Below are 16326 nucleotides of genomic sequence, written 5' to 3'. Positions count from 1 at the left end.
ATTTTGGGATTGCAAAACAGTTTCGGAGAAGGAATAAGGACGTATGACGTATCCTCATGATCTGCTATTTGTGACGCACTTTTTGGGTGTCAAAGCTGAGAGCATCACCCCTGCCGATATCAGTTCTTTTGTAAATGGATAAAGGGACTTGAGTCACACTTTCACTGTAAGTGATTTTTGGGTGATTTTGCATAGTGTTAAAATTTATAATTGATTTTCATGAAAATAATTAATTTCGGCCCACCACACACCGTTTTGCTTAACGCTTCCTTTTAAGATCTACTCCATGCCTAACTTTTCGAAACGCATAAACTACACACACAATCCTAATTAAAACTTAACAAAATACAAATGGATCAAGGAAAATGTATAGGTAAACAATATGTAGAGTGAATTGAACGAATAAGTAACAAGTAGTTGTATGCGTCTTCACCAGTCTTCATGCCTATAAATTATTATACCAAAACATTCGGCTTTATACGAGAAAAAATAATCACATCAACAGCAATGCAAATGTTTTAAACTGGTCGTAAACGCCTGAATGGATGTTAATTTAATTATATATGGAATAAAGTGTAGATCTGTAGGTGCTTTTGAAATTTGGAATCCAAGCATTGCATACACTATTCTGTTTGAATTCAACAAAATATTGAGAGCCTGTTTACCGTCGAAACTTATTTGATGCATTAAACAAAAAATTTAACGCTGTTGGTAAATGGAGAGAATGTTGAATTTAGTTTCCATGCATCATTTCACTACTGTTTAAATCGAAAGCCGAATGAAATAGAAAATCTCTTCATCAGAAAATTCTCAGTAAACAAAACAAAAAGCCACGAAAATCCTTAAAACTTAAAAAGCAGATCCTTAAAAATCTTGAAAAAAAAAACAGAAAAAATAGTAAAGAAAAGGCAGTCGAAGGAGTTATAATTTTAAGGAGACATTGTAGCGGTAGCTAATGTATAAAAAATGTGAGGGTATATGTCTGTTATCAAAAGTATTTTTTCAGAAGAAATATGAAGCCTTGAGAACTAAACAAGTTCGATTAAAAAATTACATAGAAAATGTTAGGGCTTACATTCACCAGTCATGCTACTCTACATAATTTTCAGTTTGTAAAATTGGTTCATAGATTTGATAGAACCCTTCAGTCGTGCCTCCTTTTACTTAAGAATATAAACAAATATATAATCTGAGAGAAAATATGTGGAATACGAGTATGTGAAGAATATGTGGAGAAAAATGGCAAGTCTCAACTAACACTTTTATGTCAGTCACTTTATACGGATGTGAGCAAACAATGTTTATAAATGACGTATACATATCTACTGATCTTAATCGGATTTAATTTCTATGGCATACAACCGAATGGTGATCAAATCGCGTTTTAAAAATTAAATTTAAAAATAATCCTAAAAAATGTCACGTTATTTGATGTCTAAAAATAATTCAATGTCCACAAACAACAGTTGTCGTCAATTGTTTTGCAGCATCATTTTGCATTAAAATTTGACTATAATGCGATTATCTTTCGTTTAATTTTTTGTTGTTGTTAGGCATACGTTTCAAATGAAACACAGGAGTCACACATTTAATTTTGGCATTGTTCACGTTGCTATAAAATTAGATGATTTTTTAGATCATTCACATCCAATATAGAATGAAAAGATAACCATTCTGTCGTCACCAATAAATTTCACGTTGAAAATCTATGAAAAATCACGTTTATCTCATGTGTAATGCACATTTTCATGAAAGAGCCGTTATGTATAATTATAATCTTAAGCTGACCGTTTTTAAGCAGATAAACGGGTAGCACAGTTCAATTAACCTATGAAGCTACCATGAAAAAGTTCGTCATCGATGTCGTCACCCTCCCGTAGCAATGACCAAATGATGTGACACAAAAGGGTATCATCTCTTGAAGTGAAATAGTTGAGATTCTTGGCAAGATACAAATGAGGAGAGTTATGCACTACCCGTCACAAAAAGAGATTTCCTAAATAAAAATTTTTCGGTTCATGCATATCGCTTCTCAATGATCTTTTTAGTTATTAGTTCATCTGTTATCGAAGTATGCTATGTACCTTGTTCTCTTATAATCAGAATGTATGTTTAAACTAATGAAGTAAAAGACACTTGGTGAGTAATATCTTTGCTGAAGGTCCGAATCGTGTAACGTCTGCACTTAAGTTTCCAAAACAGTTGAAGTAAAAGATTTAATTATTTTTAGTGGTTAACTAACTGAGGAATAATGAGTAAATGTGTAACAATTTACGCAAACGTGTATCAAGTAGATCTTCAGGTTCTTCTATTAGAATGACAGCGGTTCTATTGCATTTGGATATTTTTTGTAAATATTTTTGAGACAATTTAATTATTCCTCAAAGCTTAACAATACCAATCAACTCGTTAAGTAGTTTTATATTTCGCTATTGTCAACACTCCCACCATTCATACGTTATACATATTGATTATCACACACAGAACCACACAGATTTGGAAGTGAAAAAAATATGTGCGTCTCAGCTGGAAGTATGTATGTACGTACACCGATAACATAATACTGTACGTAATTGTTACGAACAAAATATGTAAATTTAAACATATATGATATATGTCTTAGACAAGTGATACAATTTTTAATTTTGGTTGTTTTTCCGTGTCTTCGTTTGCAAACAATTGTATGTGGTCTGTGTAATTATTCGCTGATGAATAACGCGGTGCTAGGAGACATATAAATAGGGATGGATTTTTTGGGAGATCATCATAATTAAACAGTTTGTGTTCACGCAAAGACATCTCAAGTCGACTAAATTCTAATCATCATGTTCAAATACGTGAGTGCTGTGGAAATAAATCGAGTTTGTTTTATCGAATTCAACTCAATAATATTCGCTTATTTTACTTAGTTGGTATTCGCTATTGTCTTGGCTTTGGCTACAGCTGCCCCAGCTCCAGAACCAGCACCAGTTCCGGCACCAGCTCCGGGAGGTTTAGGCGCAGTTGCTTATTCCTCACTACTCGCTTCACCATACGCATATACTGCCGGTTCGCCGTACGTACGATCATATGCTTCGCCAGTTGCTTATTCATCCGGACTTACTTATTCGTCACCGGTGGCATATTCAGCTTACGCCTCACCCTTGACTTACTCGTCACCATTGACTTACTCGTCACCATTGGCCTATTCGTACTACTAAATTTTTCTCGCAAAAAGAATAGTACATAAAACGATGCATCAACTCCATTCAAATCAACCGAATGTACGAACAAAATCGATGTATGTTTCGACTTTTCTGGAATAAATTTTCTAACTTTCACTCAAACGAAAATAAAAGGTTGTCTTTATCATTGGGTTATTAGAAAAGACGACCGATTTGGATCTGTTGTGTTCACTAAAATTCCGGTAATCTACTTTTCCTTGATACGATTATTGATTCGAAAGGTTCATTCTGACAAAGCTACATTTCGTTATCGAAAATTTTTGTTTATATGTTGTGTTATACAACGTACGTATGTTATTAACACATTGGAACATGTATACTAATATTCGGATGTTTTTATTAAAAAATGATTCTTGGAATTTGCGAATTCGCGAAACTTCTCATTTTGTTTTTGACGAGTTGGGCAGTGTGCGATTGCAACATAAAATTGATTGTAATTTTATGTCAAAGAGTATTTGTAGGTACTTCTGATGGTTTTCTCTCGAAACATCCAATTTTGTTTTTTTGAAGACAAAAAGACATTTCTCAAATCTGTATACTCTAGGACTATAGGTGCACATATAACACGATTTAAGTGTAAGTGAACCTTGAAGATTTTATTTCTTGGAACGACGAACGTTTTTAACATTTTTTTTTGTGTGTGAAAACATTGTTTTTTTTCCTTAATTAGCCAAAATTAGTGTTTTGTTAGTTAGAGAATTAAACCTTAATTAAATGAGTGGCATGATACTGATACACCGTTCTTTAATGAATCAATAACACATGAAATTGGACTCATACGTACCGAATGAAACATGGAGTCTTACGTGACTAGAAGACAACAAAGAAAGATCGTAAAATTCAAGTCAGCATAAGTTAGAGTATATCTAAAGGCCTAAAACATTTCACAGACAGTCAAGTACCATAGGTGAAGCACTGCCAAACAGACAGTTAAAAAACCATTTCCTGAAACATGTTCGTAAGGTTCTTCTATTAGCTTGATACGTAATTAGAATTGCTGGTTGAAGTTATTATATTTTTTTTCAAAAATTCACACACTCATTGTAACGAGCCATTACCACTCGTTAGTTAAATCCCAGAAAAAAGACTATTTTATGTACCTTTGATCAAATATCACCTATTCTTTAATAACACCAACCTCGACATAGTGAAGGTAAAACAATTATGAGAAAACAATTTTTATTTTATATATCTAGCATTGGCTCAGTACGTAACATTAACCGAATCGAATTGTAGAGGTACTTCACTTCTAACAATGAAACCTTAATGTTTTAGAATTTAGAAATTCATTGACTGGCATTTTTCCTAATTTATTAAATATACTCGCAAATGATATACCAGACACACCTAACACAAATTATATCAGTGTTTACTTACCAACAAATCTTAAACGGATAATTTCCATTTAAATGCAAACTGTTGTAGCTAGCATTAGTTTACATACAATTTGAAATTTATGTCTGTGTAACAGTCGAGAGTGGAATCAAAAACATGCAAAAATATGGATTGAATTTGCATTTCGTTGGCATAAATTATGCTATGACATCACACATTCAGCCGAATGCATTTTTTTTGTTATTGCCTTATATACTCGTTCATCGTCAGCAAAGTCGATAGATCCATATAGAAAAAACAACAACGATATAGATAGAAACAATATAATTAATTAATTGGTTTCGGTCTATCGATAATTTACCATTTAAATTATCTATATAAAAATGTCAACAACCGTGTGCCCATGTGTGATTGGATAAAATATGTAATTTATTGTGGCTGTAGATTGACTTTGATGTTAAACACGATTATTTAAATTTAAATTTCTGCACCACATAGACTTCGGAGGTGATTTTTTTTTGTACGTTAAAAGGAATAACATGAATAATAAGCATGGGATTCGTGTTAAACCTATTTGGATATGTTTCTATTACCATAATAGTAGATTAAAATGGTATTCTCAGAACAAGTAATAGTTTATGATGAACACAAAGAATCATAATAGTATGTTGTGTTACAAGTATTGTAATGTTGATTTTTTCAGCACTAGACCCAAGTTGGGTCGTGTGCTGAAAAAATCTCATTACAATACGTGTAACACATCATGCTTTGTGCCAACCGAGAATTGAAATAGACAAATGCACAAAAATTCAGAATTTTCATTGTAAACAATCACTCTTCGAATTTGATCGATCACGTTGCTTTGCATTTTTTTAAAACGAATGCTGTAATAACTCATACGAATTTCATTTCAACACTGGTTTGAGTGTTGTAATAAGCCATGAAAACGGGTGTTGTAATTTTGGACATTTCAATCTAGTTATCGATATTGAAATCCGTCGTATTTCAATTCTCGGTGGCACAAAACTTAGTGACATATTTCTGGCCAAGACATTCTTTAAATCGATTTTTTACCATGAAGCCATGATGGCTCATTTTTGGCCAAATGAAGAAAAATGTAGATCTGGTTGTGTTCTACATTTTTGCCATACTAGCAATAAAATGGGGTTGTTTCTTGCGCTAGTAGATCTAACAACGAGTTGAATAAGAAAACATTTCCCTCTGTGTATTAAACAGTTTTTTTTTACAATTATGCTCGAATCCTGAATTGCCCTAATCTTCCAAAATTAACCAAACCGCCTTTCAGAAACGTATGCGACTGCAGTTAAAACGTAAATCTGTAGACAGGTCAACTTCAGGTTCTACCGTTCTATTAAAATGTAACGCTTATTCTAGCCGAATCGTAATATGGAAATTTCCCGTATTTAAACAAAATCGCTCTGTGTGATTGTGAATCAAATCAACTTCCAAAGAGCGACCTGAACACCATTATACAGTTTCATCTGTTATCGAGAACGAAGGCAAAACTAAATGACGAGCTGCTTGCTACCAACGTAATCTTATATTATAGCAAACTGCAGGTTAAAGAAATGATGCAAAAGATTTCACATTAATCTCTTGAAATTTTTTTGATTCAAAAGAAGTACCAGACCACATAATTGTACTGTTGATATCCATGCCTTCTGTCATAGCACTGAACAGGTTCCTCTTAAAAAATTTGTTCTACTGCTTGGTTGCAGATGCTATGCTTCTTTGAAAGCTTAAACGAAACTTGTATTCATATTTCTGTTGTTACTTCTGACCACGGTATTTTACTAATCTGTAGTTTACGCATCATGGATATCCGTTTCTCTGTCCGTTAAAACACAATTAAATTTAAAATTAAATAAACTCAACACGACATTTTGGTAAGCTTACAAAAAGCAATTAATTTATTGTCGCTTAAATGCGGATCATATTCCGTGTTTCATTATTATACTAAAACAGTAGCCGCTGTGTATTTAACCGGAGCAGAGACAACTGTCCTGTATTTCAATGGTGCCACAGGATTAACAGCGTAGGCGTATGGAGCATATGCATATGGGGAGTATGCTGTGTACGCAACAGGAGCTGCGACACCGTTATAATTTCTAGCGATAAATTGGGAACTTGTGGCTGTTACGACAGGTGCATCAACGACCACTGGAGATGTATATGCAAGTGGCGCTACTATTGCTGGTTTAGCTTCAGGAGTTGCTTCGGCGAAAATTCCAGCAACGAAAGCAAGGGTGAAAATGGTCTAAATTTTAGTAAAAAAAACGTTTATTATTTGATCTCAATAAAACTCGTCTTCTTGCTTTACTTACAATCTTAAACAACATTATGCTTCAAACTCTGGATTCTATTATTTGACTGACAAAAGGCACTTGATCGACTGATATCAAAGATTACAATCAACCATTCTTTTATACAAAGACAACATATATCAAAAACAAAGCCCTCCTTTTTGGTATATCATCGACGTAATTAGCTATTTTTAATTCCAAGTTCAACTGACATCCAAAAAATTTTGTACGAAAATACTTCAATTTAAAATTTTGTGCACGTCCGAAATTCGACTTAATTCTATTATAATATTTATTTATGAAACAATCGACCGTGCCATAAATTCTTCAAAGTTGCTACTGTTTTAATTGAAACGAGATGCGGACTATGTGTAAAACGCTTCGTCTGTTTATTTTCTTATGTTGATTGTTATTAGTCTTGTTAAAGTAGCATATGTGTCATTGTAATGTAGATATATTGGTTAGGAATTTGTTATTGCGATTAAATTAATTCATTGTGATCGGATCTTAATTTAAATTCAAAACTGCATATCAAGATTCTTGAATTGTTGTTGGACACACGACGAAACCTTAGAAAACAACTATTGGGAATGTGACTGTTTTCAAATTTGATAACGTATACTCTACATTCGAGCCGTTCTTTTAGTGTTCCTTAACATTTTCCTTTTTGTAGAATTAAACTTTCCTTGATTATCGTGACGTTGACCCCAATAGTTTTGGCCTCCTAAATGTATAACCTTGGAACAAGTACTAATAAAAAATTGTGTACCACAATAATTGCTTCTTTATCTAACAATCGCAGTTGACACACACACTTTTTCGATATGGTTTTTCATTTAGTGTACATTAAATCCACACAATTTTCACTTGTCTTATGAAAATTTATCCAATATGTATTCTGTTCAGGGTAAGCGCACCAATCATGGGAAAAGAATGAGACGTCGAACACTTATTGTAGTCCCATTTGATTATAAAAACAGTAGGTGTCTGAGGACTCATTCTTGTGCCAGGATTGTTACGCTACTACAAGAAGTGTAAAAAATTCAAATTAAACACATTAAATGGAAATTTTGTATACACAAAATGAACACATTCTATAAATTTGCTACCGATGTGGTAGGCTTTGAGAAAAGACGTGAAATTTTTTTGCTCCGCAAATTATTTTACACAAAATTCGAAATTATTAGTTTAATATCGTCGTAATAAAAACGAATCCCGATTGGATAGTCTACAACTTTGAAAACTGTCTTGGAGCAACCATTGAAATATCTGGATTCTGGATTAAAACTATTGAAAGGAATAATTGAATTCGACAAAAGTGGGTGAGTCAGCTACTGTGGATGTATCTGTGGTGCCCTTATATAAACGCTGATACTAGCCGAAGAAGATGGTTTGAGTTCAATTGTAATTAATTCATTTGAAAATAAACGGCATATGAAACAAAAAAAAATAAATTTGCTAAAAAAAATGTTGATTGAAGACAGTACGAGCGAAAAGACGAAAATGTATTTGAAGCAAAGAATTAGTATCCAACTTCAACGTTGCAATACCGCTTGTAAAATGGGAACATTCGAAGGCGATTTGAAGAAATTAGATGAAATCTATTACATTCTGTGTGTTTTCTAAATGTTTTCACTTAATTTATCAAAAACAAAATGTTCAAAATAGTTTATCTGAATAATCTAGTTTAAACTACAATCTGAAGACACACACACACAGGCTAATGAGTAGCTCCTAAATACGAAACAGGCATGCATAAAACATGATTTCATCAAGGACGCCTCTTCCTGAACGGAGTCTGATAATTAGGTTCCAACGAGATTATTTTTTTGTTGCATTTGTCTCTCGCTACAAGTTATTATACTTAAATGGTACGTTGCCAATCTACATCGATAAAACTGTGTGAATTTTATGCACTCCCTGTCTGGTAGATTTTTTGAAAGTTACCTACATTTAAGAAAATAAAAACAAAAATTATCTGTTGGAAAGCAGATTGTATTAACATTCACGTCGCCCTACAATGTGCTACGTAGAAATACGTCATGTTCTTCTTTTATCTTGCCATACAAAATGTTTATCAACAATTTATGAATAGCACATGAGAGCGCAATTGTGTCCATTTAAAAAAAAGTTAATTTAAATTGGGAATCAAATTCAGAAAATTGTTTCAGTAAAGCTTAAATAGGTTTCCCTAGAGATAGAAGCGTGTACTCGATTGATGCCGTTTGCTGTACCTATCGGAGGTTTTCAATATCAAACCTTTGTTGGAGGTGGTTTTATAATAAAAGGAAAGTCGAGAGCAGGGCTGCACACTGAACGTATGGAGCGATGTGGAAGTCTACAGTGTAAACCGAAAATAATGTATCACATTGTCTATCCCTGTTTTCTACATTTATTGGCGAAATGTAAAGTAGCAGATTTCAACGTACCCCAAAACACAAGCTAGTGTATGACATCGTTAGAGTGCAAACCATGAAACAAATTACTCCTTGGTTGAATTCTACTGTAACAGAGATAACAATGTCATAGTTCTTGATGGTTCCTGAAGATGCGCATTCTAGTCTATCACTCTAACTCTATATTCTCACTACCTGGCTGCAGTTCTGTACATTTGTAATGCGTACTCTGCATACGACTCTTATTTCCACGTGTAACACTGTTAATTAAAAGTTGAGCATTTTTATTTTCCGTTTTTATCATTCATCAAATTTTCCTTTTGCCAATGTCACAGTTCACGTTCAGGGTGCATATGGCGAGAATCAATTTCCAATAATTTCAATTAAATAGGAAAAGTCTAATTAAAACTTTTATTTTGTATCGAGTGTCGTGTATGCCGGTAGAGTAATGCTTTCAAAACTTTTGTATAATGCCGGTATCAACAATCGTAACATTATGTTATCATGTGGCTATAGTTTAAGGTAGAATCATCACATGTCCTTTGTTTGCGTCATGATTTTTACAATGATGGGTGCAAAAAAATGTAAAATTAATTTTTAATTATTTCAAACTGCGTTTCAAGCTTCGGCAGTGAGGTAGTTGAATGTTCTTATTTTTTTCAAATAGAAATCCCAATTACATCTTATGACCTGACCCCTGTTGGGTGCCCGACCCAACACATACGACCTTAGCCATTCCGTTTTTTTTTGTCTCGCGTTATTTCAAATATAGGAAGTCCAATCAGCTTCAAATTGATTTTGATTAGCTCAATTGAATGAGCGTTTATTTATGGTATATTCTTTGTGTTCTTAATTTGAGGATTTGAGCATAATATGAGCTACTTCATCTTTTTAAAGACCAGTGTGTATCAATTCATTTCTAAAGTTTATCATTTTCATTGTCCTGCTTTTATGCCTGTTACAGTGGGCGACAACTAATTAATACATATTACGTAACCTATAATTAGCTCTATAAATACCGATTCCTTGTATCTTTTGCATATCACGTTCTCGTGCTTCGTCAATTAAACGGAGCATCTCATGTGATAAAACTTCTATTTGTGGATACGTACAGCTCACTTATCGGAAATATTCATCTAGCACAAGTGCTATAATATGTTGTAGGTTGATTTAATACAGAACAATAAAGGACAATACAATTTTATGTATGTAGAACATATTTTATGTAACATATCGCCGTGCCATTAAGTATTTTAGCGTCGTTAAGAAGGAAGGGGAAAAAGTATTTCTGTTACTGGTGATATTTGTAATGCTGTGTTCGTAGGGCACATTCTTAACTTATTACATTCATACCGAAAGTGAGGAAGCTTGTAATCTAAAAATCATCGAGAATTGATAACAGCAAATCTAGACTATTTAGGTTGATTTTACTCAAACCCTTAACCACTCTATCAATTAACTTTAATTAAATTATTATAGACGGCTGTAAAACCCCACTTATCAAATACACAACTTGGAACCTCGAAAGTAATATACTATTACTTCCACCGATCAAAGTATTTTTGATCGGTTGATTTCAAATCTAGTACTTCAATTTTTTAACATACATTTTACTACATAAAGGACAATATTACCTGGAGCTTGTCATTATTTTTGTCGTTATTATCGATAACAGATGAATAGCCGTATTTGACAGGTTAATTAGCTTTTTACGTTTTTTTTCATCGTTGTGGACAGCAGATGATAAAAAATATTTAAATCATGGATTGTACAGTATACATCCTCTTTATTTCTACAACAAACATTTTCGGCATTGAAATCAGGCTTCATTAATCAGAGCTCTTAAAATTCATGGATACTTTCCGTTAATTAACAGAATGACATCTATTTTTTTGTCAGCAAATTTATTCTTTTAGTAGCAAAATTATTTATTTCATCAGCAAATTTATTCTTTTTTCTGCAAATTTATTTTTTTTAGCAGCAAATTTAATCTTTTTTATCAGCAAATTTAGTGTTTTGTATCAGCAAAATTAGTCTTATTTTCCGAGGGGTAACTCACTTCTAGATTAAATGGATTAAATGGATTAAATGGATTAAATGGATTAGATGGATTAAATGGTATTAAATGGATTAAAGGGATTAAATGGATTAAATGGATTTAATGGATTAAATGGAATAAAAATTGGATTAAATGGATTAAATAGGAAAAAAGTTCATTTTACCAAATACTGTAAAAGTCTTAAAAATTGTTGATTTTGATCGAACCACGTACTACAACTCATACTACAATGTTAAAAAGCGAAAAAATCCACTTTTAGAAGTTTTTGGTGTAAAGTGGATTAAATGGATTAAATGGATTAAATGGATTAAATGGATTAAATAAACGGGTCTTCAAAAAAAAATTGCGTTTGTTTGTCCGCAGCCCAACATTATACTATCAATAAAATCTATCTACTACCTGTTTATGTATTATGTATCTATCTATCTAACTATTACCTATCGTACGATTAACTAGCCTATTATCTATCTACTTATCTATCTACTTATCTATCTATCTATCTATCTATCCATATGCCTATCTATCTATCCATCTATCTATCTATCTATCTATCTATCCATATATCTATCTATCTATCTATCCATATATCTATCTATCTATCCATCTATCTATCCATCTATCTATCTATTATCTATCAAATATATATTTTCTATTATCGATTATCTATTATGTGCCTGGGCCTGGTCCAAAAAATATTTTTTGAGTTTGTTTGTCCGCAGGCCTCAAAAGTGGCCTCGCAGGGGTCTGCCGGCAGGACGTCGGAGGCCATTTTTCAAAAGTGGCCTCGCAGGGGTCTGTCGGCAGGAAGTCGGAGGCCATTTTTCAAAAGTGGCCACCCAAGGGTCTGCCGGCAGGGCGTCGGAGGCCATTTTTCAAAAGTGGCCTCCCAGAGGCCTGCTGGCAGGACGTCGGAGGCCATTTTTCAAAAACGGCTTCTCAGGAATATGTCTACTAGACCTACGAGGCCAATTTTCGAAAACAGCTTCCCAGAGGTCAGTCAACATGACCTACAAGGCCAATTTTCGAGAACGGTCTCCCAGGAATCAGTCGACAAGACCTACAAGGCCTATTTTCGAAAGCGGCCTCCCAGGAGTCAGTCAACAAAACATACGAGGCCAATTTTCGAAAAAAGCTTTTCAGATGTTAGTCAACAGGACCTACGAGACCAATTTTCGAAAACGGTCTCCCAGGAGTCAGTCGGCAAGACCTACAAGGCCTATTTTCGAAAACGGTCTCCCAGAAGTCAGTCGACAAAACCTGCACGGCCTTTTTTCGAAAACGGCCTCCCACACCTTAGCCAATAAGACCTTCAAGACCATTTTCTTAGGATTCAGCCGTAGGATATCCGATGCTTTTCTTTGAAAACACCCCCAAACGTCTCCCTCGGTCTATACATTAAATCATCAATTGTAATTTCCAATGAATTAAAATCTTTTTAGGATTGTATAATCTGATGAATTGTCACAAATCAAGTTGTAAGAAAATCGAAAATGAATCTTGTAAATATTTTTCAAATATTATCTTATTTATTTGTCCGATGATGAGCTTATCTCTATTGATGTATTACAAATATTTACGATGTATGTCTACGGCTGATCCAAAAAAGGGTTTGTTTGCCCACAACCCCTTACAACAATTCAAATATTCATAAGACCTTACAGATCGATAAAATTGAGAAACGGGAGTGCCACGTTAGTGGCCTTACTTGTACCATTTTTCACAAAAAATTTTTTCCTATACCTCACGAGTACTTAAACGAGCTGGGGATCGTGCAAATCTATTTTTCGCAATTACTTTACAAATTTTTCAGGTCGGTAGCCTAATTATTTCGGTAAAACTAAAAATTTTTTTTTGGATTAAATGGATTAAATGGATTTAATGGATTTAATGGATTAAATGGATTAAATGGAAGTGCGTCACCCCTCGTTATTTTCAGCAAACTTATTAGTACTCGAACAGCATATTTATTGCTTTCTGAGCAGCAATATTACTGACTTTAAGCAGCAAAAATAATTCTTTTGCAGCAAATCCCTGGCAGCAAATTTATTACTTTGTAGTCAGCAAATTTATTGTTTTGTAATATGCACTTTTAATGCCTTCGAACAGCAAAATTTATACCTCGAAGTTATTGCTTTTTGTCAGCAAATTTATTAGTGTTTCAATTGCAAATTTATTTTTTTATAAGTAGGAAAATTACTATCTTCAATCAGCATATGTAGGACATATAAAATTATATCACTAACACCACTAACACGAAAACGTCAACTCAACAAGCGACGAAAAGTAGAACTTTCCGTTGCCTTTATTGCGAAAAACGTTGTACACAACTCGGTGATAGATATTTTAGGCACACGATGTGTATTGTCACGCTCGACCTGCGGTATCAAGTGACAATCTACACACCTAGTGCCTAAAAAAGCATTTATCCCTCGATTTGAATGGGGCTTCGTAATTTCGCTATGCGTAATTTCTAGGATGCACACCTTTCATAATAATTTCACTTTAACTAAGTTTACGGATCGCTCGGCGTGTTAAAACGCTCTTTATGGGCAATGAATTACACAGACTAATTATTAGACGATGCGAGAGAAAAAAAATTAACTCCTAAGTTACCGACACCGTTCCAGCGCCCGGCTCGCATTGCGGCCCTCCGCTTCGCTCCGGGGCAATGGACCGGATCGCTCGGCGTGTTAAAACGCTTTTTAAGTGCAATAAAAATTGGTATCCATTTCGTAAAAAGAAATGAATTGTCCGTGTAGTGTCAATAACTATTTACGTTGACGCAAGACGTGAAATAGTAATTTCTGCAGCTAGTTGCGAAAAGTGGTAGTTTGTGTCACTAGATGTAATGTTATCAAACGTGCGAAGCGAGCGAAGCATGTGACAAAAACTACCACTTTCACAACGTGTTGCATACAACGTTTTCTGCAACCAGCTGCGAAAAATGAACTTTTGAAAATTGTTACACTGCGATTATATATCTCAATAGCCGAATGGTTAGAGGTGTTGCTCGATAAGCATTGGGTTTTGGTGTCCATTTCACCACTAGTGACGAAAAGAATATATGAAAATCCATTTCACCAAAAATAGATAAAAAATAGCTAAAATAAACAATTAATTTTGCTTATGACAAGAAATAAATCTGCTGACAAAAGTAGAATAAATTTGCTGTTGCAAATCAATAGAATTGCTGTTAAAAAATAGCTAAACTAAACAATTAATTTTGTTGATGACGAATAAATAAATTTGTTGACAAAAGTATTAACTTTGCTGATAGAAATAAATAAATTTGCTGCTAAAAAATAGCTAAAAAAATATTTAATTTTGCAGATTGCAAAAAAATAAATGTGCTGACAAAATAAGATTAAATTTGCTGCTTCAAAAAAATAAATTTGCAGACGAAGAATTAAATTTGGTCACAATAGCAATAAATTTGCTGAACTAAAAGAATAAATTTGCTGATAAAAAAAATAATTTTGCTGCAAAAAAAGAATAATTTTGCTGACAAAAAAAGATTTCCCTTAACAGAATTCCTAAAACATCCAAACTGATTGTTGAAGAATCAAAATGAACGCTTAAAACTCCAATTTTGTCAATTTTTGTGTATTACGTCATTAATAATTAAATAGCCGTATGACCTATTCATTAATTTAACATTAAAAGAGATTAGTCTGCCGAAGAGGATTGGAAATATTTACGCAAATTATTGTAAAGGCGAACCAAAGCTTCGATAGCCGAATTTAAATTGATCAAAAAAAAATCTGTAACATTGCCAGTTATTCGTTTGCAATTAATTTGCTGAATGTTCATTTAGAACCCATCTAGATGAACATTTTCTATTAATTAGATCTGTCTAACTAGAATTATGAGGATTATTACTATATGTAGCTTTGATCAATTAACAAATATGTTTCAGTAATAATTCGATATACTATCGGCCTTTAAAATATTGCTCATCAATACCAAAACCTTAACTTACGTAATAAAATAATTTCGTTGAACGCAGTTTTATTTGAGGCGATGCTCTGCATATTAAAATGTTTGTTTTGTTGGTAAATGGCAATATTTTTTTTTTGAATTCTATTTAACATCTTTTACGTGTTCAATGAGTTTTAATGAAATTGTAATTTAATTGATAACAAATAGAACAAAGGTAGGAGAAACAATTGAAGGATAGTTTATCGTATAAATAAACAGCCAAATCGGAGTGTACAGTCAATTCAATTGCTTGTTTCATTAAGAATTTTCCAAGTAAACACAAACCAAACCAAACAACAATGTTCAAATTCGTAAGTGTGTTCGCAGTAACAAAAAATATTGTGATTTTGTGGTAATAATTAAAAGCATTTCGTTTAATCCTCCTATCAAAGGTTGCTTTCGTAATTTTGGCCATCGCTTATCAAGCTTCAGCCAAACCGACACCTCAATTCGTAGCATACAACGCACCACTTGTAGCCTCAACTGCATACGCAGCTCCGTTTGCCACGAGTGCCGTTGTTTCCAGTGAATATCATGGAGTATCTGCACCATTAGTAGCGGCACCATACACAGCTGCATACTCGTCACCATACGTTGCCGCTCCAGCTTATGCTTACTCTGCTCCATTGTTGTTCTAGATATGGTTTTTCTACGACATTCGGATTGTAATGACGTTCAGTAACCGGTTAGGAAATTCGCGCTGTGACATATTTTTCATTATGAGTAGAAAGAAACAAAAATTTTAATAAACATCTTGTGAGTCTGATGGATAATTACGGTTTTTATTTGAGTAAATGGAACTATTTGTTTAAGTGATTGTCCGATGTCGATCAGAAGCAGTATTTTGCTTCCTTGCTTCTCTGGAGAAAATTAGATGTTCTTTACAAAACTTAATTTATTTTAACTTTGAGAGTTGGCATCTAGGAGCGTAGTGGATTGTAGCGTTTTGTGCTACACTTAGTGCTGAATTTCAAAATTGTGGTAACAGGAGAGAAAAGATAATTATATTT

At 33.5% G+C, this 16326-nt stretch overlaps 2 protein-coding genes across 2 annotated transcripts; one reads left to right on the top strand and one right to left on the bottom strand.

Moving 5' to 3' along the window:
• The first annotated feature begins 2683 nt into the window (after positions 1–2683).
• LOC119080980 (neuropeptide-like 4) lies at positions 2684–3348 on the top strand. Its single transcript, XM_037189625.1, has 2 exons — positions 2684–2837; positions 2910–3348. Exons 1-2 carry the CDS (start codon positions 2826–2828, stop codon positions 3198–3200), a joined length of 303 nt encoding a protein of 100 aa, XP_037045520.1. The 5' UTR covers positions 2684–2825; the 3' UTR covers positions 3201–3348.
• Positions 3349–6452: 3104 nt separating this feature from the next.
• Positions 6453–7229, bottom strand: LOC119080979. Its single transcript, XM_037189624.1, has 2 exons — positions 6905–7229; positions 6453–6837 (listed from the first exon to the last, which is right to left on the bottom strand). Exons 1-2 carry the CDS (start codon positions 6917–6919, stop codon positions 6532–6534), a joined length of 321 nt encoding a protein of 106 aa, XP_037045519.1. The 5' UTR covers positions 6920–7229; the 3' UTR covers positions 6453–6531.
• Between the last annotated feature and the right edge of the window lie 9097 nt (positions 7230–16326).

The sequence above is a fragment of the Bradysia coprophila genome, unplaced genomic scaffold, assembly GCF_014529535.1.
Source record: "Bradysia coprophila strain Holo2 unplaced genomic scaffold, BU_Bcop_v1 contig_350, whole genome shotgun sequence".
NCBI classification, from domain to species: domain Eukaryota; kingdom Metazoa; phylum Arthropoda; class Insecta; order Diptera; family Sciaridae; genus Bradysia; species Bradysia coprophila.
This window is presented reverse-complemented; position numbering and strand designations above follow the sequence as displayed.